Source organism: Musca vetustissima, unplaced genomic scaffold, assembly GCF_032173495.1.
Source record: "Musca vetustissima isolate MV318-11 ecotype Yass unplaced genomic scaffold, APGP_CSIRO_Mvet_v1 utg2469, whole genome shotgun sequence".
Taxonomy (NCBI): domain Eukaryota; kingdom Metazoa; phylum Arthropoda; class Insecta; order Diptera; family Muscidae; genus Musca; species Musca vetustissima.
In genome coordinates, this window is record NW_026875029.1 from 138,281 (window position 1) to 151,700 (window position 13,420).

The following is a 13,420-nucleotide window of genomic DNA, read 5'->3' on the forward strand; positions in this document are numbered from 1 at the left end:
ATTTTATTTCGCAGAATTCAAAGTGATTCTTTCTTCTTTTAGGTTGTGAACAAATGGATCTTGGACTGGGGCACTTATCTCTCCTCAAATCAATCTGTGATTTATGTTAAAATCGATGGACGCGGTTCGGGGCTACGGGGTGAGAAGCTGCTACATTCCGTATATCTGAAATTGGGTACTGTGGAAATTGCCGATCAAATTGAGGTGGCCCAGTGAGTAGTCAAGAATTAAAAATTTATTTATTAGGGGTACTAATTTCGATCTTCCACCCTCTCTTCCAGATATTTACAACAAAAACATCCCTTCATCGATGCCGAACATTCCGGCATTTGGGGCTGGAGTTATGGTGGCTATGCCGCCGCCATGGCCTTGGCCACTGATAACAAAAATGTCTTCCGTTGTGCTGCCTCAATTGCCCCAGTTACCGATTGGGCCTATTATGGTGAGTCATTTGAAATCTCAAGACCTTCTTTTTCCCAAAAATTTAATGCTCTTCCTGTGGTTGTTGTTTTTCAGATTCCATTTACACCGAACGTTACATGAGCCTACCCACACTCAATGAAATCGGTTATACTGCGTCGCGACTCAGCACCAAGGCGACAAATCTGAAGGGCAAGAAATTCCTTTTGGTCCATGGTACCCTCGATGATAATGTCCATTATCAACAGGCCATGATATTGGCGAAGAATTTGGAGCGACATGATATTTTGTTCAAACAAATTGTAAGTAGAAAACGGGATAGGGGGTAAGGGGGACCTAAAGGGGGACTTAGGGGCCAAGAAGACCCCAGAGGCATGAAGTTTCGCTGCAGACTTTATGTGGATAATCGAAAATCGCCTTTGAGTGTTATTCGAAGTGTTCGGATTAGCCAAAAAAAATGTATCCGAAGTACTCGGATAACCTATAAATGTTATCCAAAGTGTTTGGATAACCTACAAATGTTATCCGAAGTGTTCGGATAACCTATAAATGGTATCCGAAGTGTTCGGATTACCTATAAATGCTATCCGAAGTGTTCGTATAATCTATAAAGATTATCCGAAGAGTTCGGATAACCTATATATGTTATCCGATGTGTATTCGAAGTGTACGGATAACCTATAAATGTTATCCGAAATGTTCGGATAACCTATAAATGTTATCCGAAGCGTTCAAATAACCTAAAAATGTTATCCGAAATGTTCGGATAACCTATAAATGTTATCCGAAGTGTTCGGATAACCTATAAATGTTATCCAAAGTACTCGGATAACCTATAAATGTTATCCGAAGTACTCAAATAAACTTTAATTGTTATCCTAAGTACTCGGATAACCTATAAATGTTATCCGAAGTGTTCGGATAACCTATAATTGTTATCCAAAGTGTTAAGATAATCTATAATTGTTATCCAAAGTGTTCAGATAATCTATAAATGTTATCCAAGGTGTTCGGATAACCTATAAGTGTTATACGAAGTATTCGGATAACCTATACATGTTATCCGGAGTGTTTGGATAACCTTTAAATATTATCCGAAGTGTTCGGATAACATATAAATATTATCCGAAGGGTTCGGATAACATATAAATATTATCCGAAGTACTCGGATAACCTATATATGGTATCCAAAGTAATCGGATAACCTATATATGTTACCCGAAGTAATCGGATAACCTATATATGTTACCCGAAGTAATCGGATAACCTATAAATGTTATCCGAAGTGTTCGGATAATCTAAAAATGTTATCCAAAGTGTTCGGATAACCTATAAATGTTATCCGAAGCGTTCAGATTATCTTTAAATGTTATCCGAAGTGTTCGAATAACCAATAAATTTTATCCGAAGTATTCGGATAACCTATAATTGTTATACGAAGAGTTCGGATAACCTATAAATGTTATCCGAAGTGTTCGCATAACCTATAAATGTTATCCGAAGTGTTCGGATAGTCTGTAAATGTTATCGGAAGTTCTCCGAAAACTTATAAAAGTTATCCGAAGTGTTCGGATAACCTATAACTGTTATCCGAACTACTCGGATAACCTATAATTGTTATCCGAAGTGTTCGGATAACCTAAATATGTTATCCGATGTGTTCGGATAACCTATAAATATGATCTGAAGTGTTCAGAAAACCTATAAAACTTATCCGAATGGTTTGGATAACATTTAGTTTTTATTCGAAATACTCCGATTACCTCAATTTTTTATTAATATTTTCTTTTTGTCTCTCTCTTCCTTTCTTTCCAGAGCTATCCCGATGAAGATCATGCTTTAGCCGGTGTTAGACCTCATTTATATCATTCATTGGATCGTTTCTTTGGCGAATGTTTTGCCCAAAAGCGTATGGTCTATAGAAAATAAATATAGATCGAACCAAACCAACCAAAATTTGAAATCCAAATTCAAAATCTTAAATCAAAAGAAAAACAAACACACACAATTTTTGCCATTTATACTTCAATTATCAATGAGGAGTTAACAGAAAATGAATCGAAAAATTAAAAACAAAAAAATACTAACTAACAACAACAACAAAAACACAGCTAACAACAAAATATTGTACTTATACATACAATATATATAATTTATTTATTATATAGCATTTAATAACAATGAAGAAAAAAAAACAAGAACAACAACCAAGGCCTACAATTTCCAGTCGTCAGGGGGTGGATCATAAATTTGGGGGGAATTTTTTTCATAATTGGAATTTATTTCAAAATTCAATTTTGCATTGCGTTTTTGTTCATCTGTCTATACGGTGCTGTGATATGATTGAGGTTCAAGTCGGATATTAGCATAAATTACAAAACAAAAAATCGATACCAACACAACAAAATGACCAACAAAAAATAACAGGTATTTTTTGAAAATAGTTTTCAAATTTTTTTTAATAATTTATTTGTTCTAATTTTTATAAATTTCGTATTCGTTATACTTTTCCTTAACATCGAGAACTTCGTTCATATCATTCCACCACGGATTTCACCCCCACAAACAGTCATTTTGAATGCCTACCATCTACTTTGAGTATTTCTCGCTCTCTCTCTCTGTCTATTTCTCTGTAAGCTCTTCAACCTATCCCTCTCTCTCTCTCTCTAGTTGTTTCTCCAAAGCACTAATTAGTCACCGCACATTTCGAATATTAATCCTTTTCTGAAACACTTCAATACTTTTGGTATTCAATAATAAAAATTTTGAATTAAAATTAAAATTTTGATTTTTTGAAAAAAATTTAAAAATTAAAATTTTGATTTTTTGAAAAAAATTTAAAAATTAAAATTTTGAATTTTTTCAAAAATTAATATTTTGAATTTTTGGAAATTAAAATTTTGTGTTCGGATAACTTTAAACTGTTATCCGAAGTGTTCGGATAACCTTAAACTGTTATCCAAAGTGTTCGGATAACCTTAAAATGTTATCCGAAGTGTTCATATAACCTTGAAATGTTATCCGAAGTACTCGGATAACCTATAATTGTTATCCGAAATGTTCGCATAGCCTATAAATGTTATCCGAAGTGTTCGGATAACCTTAAAATGTTATCGGATGTATTCGAATAACAAATAAATGTTATCCGAAGTACTCGGATAGTCTATAATTGTTATCCGAAGTACTCAGATAACCTATAATTTTTTTTCCAAAAATTAAAATTTTGATTTTTTTCCAAAAATTTAAATGTTGATTTTATTTTCAGAAATTAAAATTTTGAATTTTTTCAGAAAATAAAATTTTGGAATTTTTTCGGAAATTAAAATTTTTGATTTTTCAAAAAATAAAATTTTGGAATTTTTTCAAAAATTAAAATTTTCAATTTTTTCAAAACTTAAAATTTTGAATTTATTCAAAATAAAAATTTTGATTCTTTCAAAAATAAAAATTTTGAATTTTTTCAAAAATTAAAATTTTGAATTTTTCAAAGTTTTTTAAAAAAAACGAATTTTAAAAATTTAAAATATTTTTTCCAAATAATTAAAATTTTGGATTTTTTTCAAAAATTAAAATTTTGAATTTTTTTGAAAAAAATATTTTTTTTTTTTTCAAAAAGTAAAATTTTGAATTTTTTCAAAAATTAAAATTTTAAATTTTTTCAAAAATTAAAAATTTAAATTTTTTAAAAGTTAAAATTTTGATTTTTTAAAAATAAATATTTTAAATTTTTCCAAAATTTTTTAAAAAAATAAATTTTGAAAATTTAAATTTTTTTTCCAAATAATTAAAATTTTGGATTTTTTTCAAAAATTAAAATTTTAATTTTTTTTTTAAATTAAAATTTTGAATTTTTTCAAAAAGTAAAATTTTGAATTTATAAATTTTGATTTATTTCCAAAACTTAAAATTTTGAATTTTTTTAAACTTAAAATTTTAAATTTCTTCAAAAATTAAAATTTTGCATTTTTCAAAAAATTAAAATTTGGGATTTTTTCAAAACTTAAAATTTTGAACTTTTTTTCAAAAATTAAAAAAAAATAATTTTCAAAAAATCACATTTTTCAAAAAATTAAATTTTGAATTTTTTACAAAAATTAAAATGTTGAATTTTTTCAGAAATAAAAATTTTGATTTTTGGAAAAAAAATACAATTTTCAAAAACATAAATTTTGAAAATTTAAATTTGTTTTTCAAAAAATTAAATTTTGACAATTTTTTTTTATTCTAAGACATCACATTTTTCAATTTTTTCTAAAATTTATTAGAATAAAATGTTGAATTTTTAAAAAAATTAAAATTTTGAAAATTTTCTTCATAATTTCTGTTTTTGAAAAAATTCAAAAAAAAAATAAATTTTGAAAATTTTCTTCAAAATTTTTGTTTTTGAAAAAATTCAAAAAAAAATAAATTTTGAAAATTTAAGTTTTTTTCCAAAAATTACATTTTCAATTTTTGTATTTCAAAAAATTAATTGTTTTCAAAAAATTTAATGTTGAAATTTTTTAACCTTTCATTTTATTGTAAGATTTTCAATTTTTTCTTAAAATTTATTAGAATTATTTTTTCAGCTTCAATAAAGAGTTAAAGGGAGAGAGAATTAACTTCTCTCTCCTCTCTCCTCCGAGAAACCTACACAAAGAGATAATTGTTTCATCAAAAAAATGACTTGGAAACGAAAATTTTGTAATTTTCCTTTACAGATTTTCACTCTGCCTCCCTCTCTCCACCATCTCTCTCTCCTGGAGTAATCTAAACCAGAGAACAACATAAACAAGCAATGCCCCAAAATAGTTAAGAAAACAAAAACAAAAAACGCGCATAAAACCAAGCATTTGTAGTTTGTAGAACAATAATAAAAAAATTAGTAATTTTTTATAAAAATCAACAACAATAACAAAAAATCAAATATGCCAACAAATACAAAAACAACCACAATGCTTATGTCAAACAATAAAAATAAATTAAAAAAATCAAAATAACGAAGAAAACTCCTCAAAAGTAGTTGGGTGCCTATATGAAAAAAAAAATATTTAAAAAAAAATTAAATAGTTCTAAATTTATAAAAATATTGAAAAAAAATATTCCATAAACGGTTTACAACAATACGAAATAAAATTAAACAATAATTAGCAATATATAGATGAAAAGCGTCAAATGGAAAAAAATATTCAAAATTCAATTTAGTATATTGAAAAAAAAAATTGAATAAAAAAAAATAAAAAAAACCATTTATTTATATATAAACGATATATATTTTTAGTAGAAAAACAAATTACAAAAAAAATTAAAAAATTATAGTCAAATAAATAAGAAAATTTAAAGCCAAGTAAATAATATATATAGAGAGAAAAATAAAACAACACCCCTTAAACAGATCAATTGTTAAAATCCCAAAAATTAAACAAAAACCCAAAAACCCAACAACAACAACTAATTACAAAAAAATGGAACAAAAAGTTATTTAGGAGAATTTTTTTTTAGAAAAAAATGTTTGAAAAAAAAATATTTTTTCCAAAAAAAAATATTTTTTTAAATTTTAATTTTTTTAAAAAACCTTAATTTTTTTCAAAAAAAAATTATAAAAAAATATTTTTTTTATTAAATTTTTTTTTTTCAAAAAAATATTTTTTTTATAAAAAATTATTTTTTTTTATAAAAAAAAAATTAGAAAAAAATGTTTGAAAAAAATATATTTTTTTTTTTTGTAAAGAAGAAAAAGATTTTTTCTAAAGAACTTAATTTTTAAAAAATATTTTTTTATAAAATTTTTTATTTCAAAAAATTTTTTTTTATAAAAATTAAAATTTTTTATGCAAATTCATTTATTTGTAATTTTTTTTTTATTTTTTGTAAAATTTTATTTTTTACAAAAAATAATTTTTATAAAATTTTGAATGAATTTAAAAAAAAACTTTTATTTGTAAAAATTTATTTTTATTATAAAAAAATGTATTTAAAACAAAAAATAGTTTTTATAAAAAAAAATATTTTTTATAGAAATGTCCGTCTGTCCGCCCGTCCATGTATTTTTGTGAAAAAAAGTACAGGTCGCATTTATGATCCGATTTGAATCAGAGTTGGCACATATCACTTATTTGGCCCAAGGACGAACCCTATTGAAATTAAAGAAAATCGGTTCAGATTTAGATATAGCTCCCATATATATTTTCGTCCGATTTTAAGTAAATTGTGTACCAATGTCCCTATATATCATGCGATTTGCACGAAATTTGGCACAGCGTACGGAATTAAGTCTAGATTGATATATGCCAAGTTTTGTTGATATCGGTTCAGTTTTAGATATAGCTGCCATATATAGTTTCGCCCGATTTTACGTAAATGGTGCACCAAAGTCTCTATATATCTCTCGATTTGCACGAAATTTGACACAGCGTTCTGATTTAAGTCTAGAAAGATGTGTGTTGAATTTCGTGAAAATCGGTTCAAATTTAGATATAGCTGCCATATATATTTTCGTCCGAATTTATGTAAATGGTGTACCAATGTCTCTATATATCATGCGATTTGCACGAAATTTGGTACAGCGTTCTGAATTAAGTCTATAAAGATGTGTGTTAAATTTCGTGAAAATCGGTTCAGATTTAGTTATAGCTCCCATACATAGTTTCGTCCGATTTTAGGTAAATGGTGCACCAAACTCTCAATATTGATCCGATTGGCACAAAATTTTACACAGAGTATTGAATTAGGTCTAGTTTGTTGAAATCGTTTCAGCACCATACTGCCAATATTAGTCCGATTGAGACCAAATTTCGCACAGAGTATTGAATTAGGTCTAGATAGATGTATGCCAAGTTTGATTGAAATCGGTTCAGATTTAGCTATAGCTCCCATGTATAGTTTCGTTCGATTTTATGTAAATGGAGGACCATACACTCAATATTGGTCCGATTGAGACAAATTATTGTAAAAATTTAATTTTTGATAAAAAAAAAATTATTAAAATTGTTTTTATAAAAATTATTTTTTGTTAATAATTATTTTATTATTAAAAAATATTTTTTTATAAAAATTTCTTTTTTTATAAAAATTATTTTTTTATTAAAAATATTAGTCCGATTGAGACAAATTTTTGTAAAAATTTAATTTTTGATAAAAAAAATATAAAATTGTTTTTATAAAAATTATTTTTTGTTAATAATTATTTTATTTATTAAAAATTATTTTTTTATAAAAATTTCTTTTTTTATATTTTTTTATTAAAATTGTTATTTGATAAAAAATTTATTTATGTTTAAAAATTTATTATTGTTTTTATTTGTTATATTGTTTAATTATTGTTATGTATTTTTTTATATATCAAAAATCATTTAAAATCAATTTTCCCCCTTTATTTCCTTTCGTTATTGTTTGCGCCTAAAAGTATGCTGTGTTTTTTTCCATCGTTTGTTGTTATCTCTCTGTTGAACGATTTGTTTTCTTTTTATCATTTGATTATTGTAAATAAAATATTTATATATATTCCTTTCTTTATTAATTTATAAATTATTGTAAAAAAATCTAACAACAACAAATTTATTTGTTTAGAAAAAATTATAAAAAACCAACAACAAAAAAAAACATTGTTATGCCGTTCTTTTCCTATTTAAATTTAAGCTAAAAAAATTTAAAAAAAAAATCAAAATAAAATTAAAAAAATTAAATTAAAATTGTAAACAAAAAAAATTAAAATAAAATAATAATGAAAAATTTAAAGAATTTATTAAATAAAGAGAATAATAATAAAAAAACGTATATTGTAAAAAAATGGGGATTTTTTTTCTTTTTTGAAAAAAATTTTAAGGTTAGAAATTTTTTTTTTTTTTAATTTCGAACGTTTCTTAAGATTGATGCAAGTGGTAAGTAGATATTTTTTCAATAAAATTCTAATGGATCCTCAAAAACTCCCCTTCCATAATTCCATTAGTCCTTGTCAATGCTTATTCAAAAAAATATTTTTATTTTCCTGAGTTCTGACAAGGCGTAGTTTTTTTAAAAAAATATTTTTTAAGGTCCTGAGGCGTCTACATAAGGCGTGGATTTTTTAAAAAATATTTTTTAAGGTCCTGATGCGTCTACATAAGGCGGGGATTTTTAAAAAAAAAAATTTTTAAGGTCCTGAGGCGTCTTCATAAGGCGTGGATTTTTTAAAAAATATTTTTTAAGGTCCTGAGGCGTCTACATAAGGCGTGGATTTTTTAAAAAATATTTTTTAAGGATTCATTAAAGAATATTTTTCTGGAGGTCCCACAAGGCGTGGATTTATCAATGAATATTTTTCCTGAGGTCCCACAAGGCGTGGATTTATTAAAGAATATTTTTCCTGAGGTCCCACAAGGCGTGGATTTATTAAAGAATATTTTTCCTGAGGTCCCACAAGGCGTGGATTTATTAAAGATTGATAGTTTAAAAATTCCAGATTGGTTCAAATCGGACATTTCATTCGCCTGATATTGGATATATAAAAAATTGAAAATATTGACACATTGTGGGGGAGGTACCAGAAGGATAGGACCAATACGTCCCACCTTCGAACATGATTTAGAGTTGATAAAAATACGACGATGTGCAGAGTTTGGTTCAAATCGGACATTTCATTCGCCTGATATTGGATTTATAAAAAATTGAAAATGTTAACCCTTTGTGGGGGAGGTCCCACAAGGCGTGGATTTATTAAAGAATATTTTTGATTTTGATGGGACCAATACATCCTACCTTCGAACATGATTTAGTGTTGATAAAAATACGTCGATGTGCAGAGTTTGGTTCAAATCGGACATTTCATTCGCCTAAAATTTGATTTTTAAAAAATTGAAAATTTTGACCCATTGTGGGGGAGGTACCAGAAGGGTTGGACCTTTGGGCCTCATCTTCCAACATTATGCGGACATGGTTGAAACATTAGGCTGTACAAAGTTTGGCTCAAATCGGCCATTTCATTCGCCTAAAATTTGATTTTTTAAAAATTGAACATTTTGGCCCATTGTGGGGGAGGTACCAGAAGGAGTGGAATTATGGGTCTCATCTTCCAACATTATGCGGACATGGTTGAAATACTAGGCAGCGCAAAATTTGGCTCAAATCGGATCATGCGTTCGCATGATTTTTTCACATTGTTTCCATGCAATTGTGTAACGCCTAAAAGTATGCTCAATATTTGGCAAACTAACATGGAGAACCACACAAAGCGAATAAAGAGTGGTTGGCAACACTTGTGGTATTTTTCTGTTTTTAGGTATTTGCCGTTTCTCCAGTTTTTCCATTTGAGGTAACAGGCAAACAGAATCGTGTAGCAGCCACGGCAAGAAATGGAGATATTCGGATGAAACTTTCACGATTGGATTGGGGAAGAAATGTAGTTTTTATGTGTGGCAATAAAAAAAAGAAACTATTTTTAAAATAAATTTTACCAGGTGGATTTCTTAAAGGACAGTTTTTCTGTGCCGATAGGGTGGAGATTTTTTATACCCTCAGCCTTATGGCTAATGAAGAAGGGTTAATATGGCACATCGAAATTATTAAAAAAAAATTTTTTTAAATAAATTTTACTTAAAAAAATTCCCCAGGTGGATTTCTTAAAGGACAGTTTTTCTGTGCCGATAGGGTGGAGATTTTTTATACCCTCAGCCTTATGGCTAATGAAGAATGGTTGATATGGCACATCGAAATTATTAAAAAAATTGATTTTTTTTAATTATTTTTGAGATAATTTTTTGAAAATTAAGATATCCGTGTGATTCATAAATAAATTCATAATAAAACCAAGCTTGTTTCTGTCTTACAAATTTCAAATAAATGTTTATTTTATTATAAGTATTTTTTTTTAATTATATTTCATTATATTTTTATATTTTTTATACACATTATATGTTTAAGGATTTATTTTTTCTATTAAGTATATATACAATAAAATTATGTTTTATTATTTTTTATATTACAATTTCCATATATTTATTCTTTTATTATTTAAAAACTTGTTTCCATTTTCTCAATAAGTTTTTTTTTTATTTAAAAAAATATTTTAATGATTACAATTATTGAAATTTTAAAATATATACATTTATATGTATGTGTATATATATCTTAAATATTATTTCTTTATATTTTTTTAAATTATTTTTATTATTTTATATTAATTTTTTAATTCTTTTTTTAAATTATTTTTTTTTTTTGCAAATTATTTTTTTTAATTTATTTTTTTAAATTATTATTTTTTAAATCATTTTTTTTTAAATATTTTTTTATTATTTTTTTTTTTTATTATTATTTTTTTTTTTATTTTTTTTAATATTTTTTTCTTATTACTTCTCGGATGTTTGATATTCAAAAAATTTAATATATCGGTCCACTTAGTGAGTTAGGGAGTTATAGACAATTTTTTGACCGAATTGGGTACTTTGAGTTCCCATTGGGTACCAAAACTCCATTAACAAAAATTATCGATATAGGTTCACTTTTTACCATAGCTCCCTCACCATAACTATACTTCCGATTTTTCGATATTTTGGGGGTGTTTGAGAACTTTTTTAAATTAAATTTTGGCTGTAATTTGGTATTTTGAATCAGCATACAGTAGCAAATTATTCTATGAAAAAATTATAGATATCGGTCCACTTTTTTTGGTAGCTGCCATATAACGGTACCCCAAAATAGTCGATATTTTGGGAATTGTTGGCGCGTTTATCAATCGATTTGGTTGTAATTTGATACGGTGAGTTCTCATTGGGTAACAAATCGTCTCACCAAAAATGATCGATGTCGGTGCACTTTTTACGATAGGCCCCATATAAAGGTACCTCCAAATATTCGATATTTACGGATTTTTGGCATTGTTTTCAATCGATTTGACTGTAATTTGGTACCTTGAGTTCCCATTGGGTAATAAATCGTCTCACCAAAAATTATCGATATCGGTACACTTTTTATGATAATCCCCATATAATACTACCTCCAAATATTCGGAATTTCCGAATAGTTTGCCATGACAGTAATTTGGTACATTGAGTTCCCATTGGGTAATAAATCGTCTCACCAAAAATTTTCGAAATCGGTCCACTTTTGATGATAGCCCCCATATAACGGTCCCTCCAAATATTCGATATTGGGATTTTTTGGCAGGTTTTTCTACCGAATTATCTCTAATTTGGTACTGTGAGTTCTCATTGGGTAACAAATCTTCACACCAAAAATTATCGATATCGGTCCACTTTTGATGATAGCTCCCATATAACGGTACCCCCAAATATTCGGAATTTCTAGAATTTTTGGTCCATTTTTGAATCGATTTGGCTGTAATTTGGTACAGTGGGTTCCCATTGGGTAATAAATCTCCTCATCAAAAATTATCGATATGGGTTTACTTTTTATGATAGCCCCCATATAAAGGTACCCCTAATATTCGGTATTTTGGGAACTTTTTGCCCTATTTTTCAATCGATTTGGTAGTAATTTGGTACGTTGAGTTCTCATTAGGTAACAAATCGTCTCACCAAATTTTATTGAAATAGGTCCACTTTTGATGATAGCTCCCATATAAAACTACCTCGAAATATTCGGAATTTCCGGAATTTTTGGCCAGTTTTTCAACAGAATTGGCTGTAATTTGGTACAGTGGGTTCCCATTGGGTAAGAAATCTCCTTACCAAAAATCAACGATATCGGTCCGCTTTTTATGATAGCCCCCATATAAAACTACTTCGGAATTTCCGCAATTTTTGGCCAGTTTTTAACAGAAATGGCAGTAATTTGGTACTATGAGTTCCCATCGGGCAACAAATCCCCTCACCAAAAATTTTCGAAATCGATCCACTTTTCACAATAGCCCCCATATAAAGCTACCGCCAAATATTCGAAGTTTCGATAATTTTTGGTCCATTTATCAATCGATTTGGCTGAAATTTTGTACTGTGAATTCAGATTGGATAGTGAAACTTCCTACCAAAAATGATGGACATCGGTCCACTTTTTATGATAGCCACCATATAACGGTTTTATTCGGAATTTCCGGATTTTTTGCCAGTTTTTCAATTGACCGGCCGAACTTAACCAAATTTTTAGTTGTTTAAATTATCATACTGATCTCTACATATAATAAACTTGAATATTTTCAAAAAATATCTTTTTAAATATTTCAATACAAATTTCAAATACAATTTCAAAAATCAAATACATTTTTTAACATGATTTAAATTTTTTTATTTTAGCAAAAATTGTCTGAATTAACACCCATTATTTTTTTCGGATGGGGGGAAACATAAAATCAATTACTTTTAGATTTAAATACTGAACAACTTATTTAAACATTTTTTAAAAACATTTCATCATTTGTTATTAAAAGTTATTAAAAAAATTTTACATAATTTTTATTTAAACAAATTTTTGAAAATATTTTTTTATTTAATTTTTTAAGATACAAATACAATTTTATTTTTTATACATACAACATGTTTGAAATCTTTGTAATTTGTTATTGAATATATTTTCAAAATTATTTCTCGATTATGTCCTCTATTTTAGATTTAAAAAAAATAAGTCGAATTTTTTAAATGGATTTTTTAAATTTTTTTTAATACAGCAAATTTAACAAAAAAATATATTTCTGAATTCACTATTTCTATTGAAAAAAAAATGTCAAAGTGTCAAAATTATTTTGGAGTCACTATTATTGAATATTATTATTTCAATTCTTTTAAATTAATAAAAAATAGAAAATTTTCTCAATTATTTTTCTGTCTATACACAAAATTTTAACACTATTGCAAATAATATGAAAAAAATTTCAAAATTTTTGTTATTGAATTTTTATTTTGGAATATTTAAATATTAAAAAAGTAAAATTTATTTCTTAATTATTAATTATTTTACAAATTTGTTTCCATTTTATTCCCAGTGATTTTTCTATACAGTAAATTTTAAAAATTATTTTTTTTTCAACAATCCATGTTTTTATTATTTACGAAATTTTCAAAATTTTTGAAATTCACTGTATGTATCATTACTT

The 13,420-nt window shown here is 26.5% G+C and overlaps 1 protein-coding gene across 1 annotated transcript in view; it reads left to right on the forward strand.

Moving 5' to 3' along the window:
- LOC133337538 (venom dipeptidyl peptidase 4) overlaps nucleotides 1–2,350 on the forward strand; it is a 36,665-nt gene extending 34,315 nt beyond the window's left edge. The window contains exons 8-11 of the mRNA XM_061545757.1: nucleotides 43–212; nucleotides 282–442; nucleotides 517–722; nucleotides 2,236–2,350. Of these exons, the coding sequence (XP_061401741.1) occupies nucleotides 43–212; nucleotides 282–442; nucleotides 517–722; nucleotides 2,236–2,349 (651 nt within the window). The 3' untranslated portion in view covers nucleotide 2,350. The remainder of the gene's footprint in view (nucleotides 1–42; nucleotides 213–281; nucleotides 443–516; nucleotides 723–2,235) is intronic.
- Nucleotides 2,351–13,420: the final 11,070 nt, after the last annotated feature.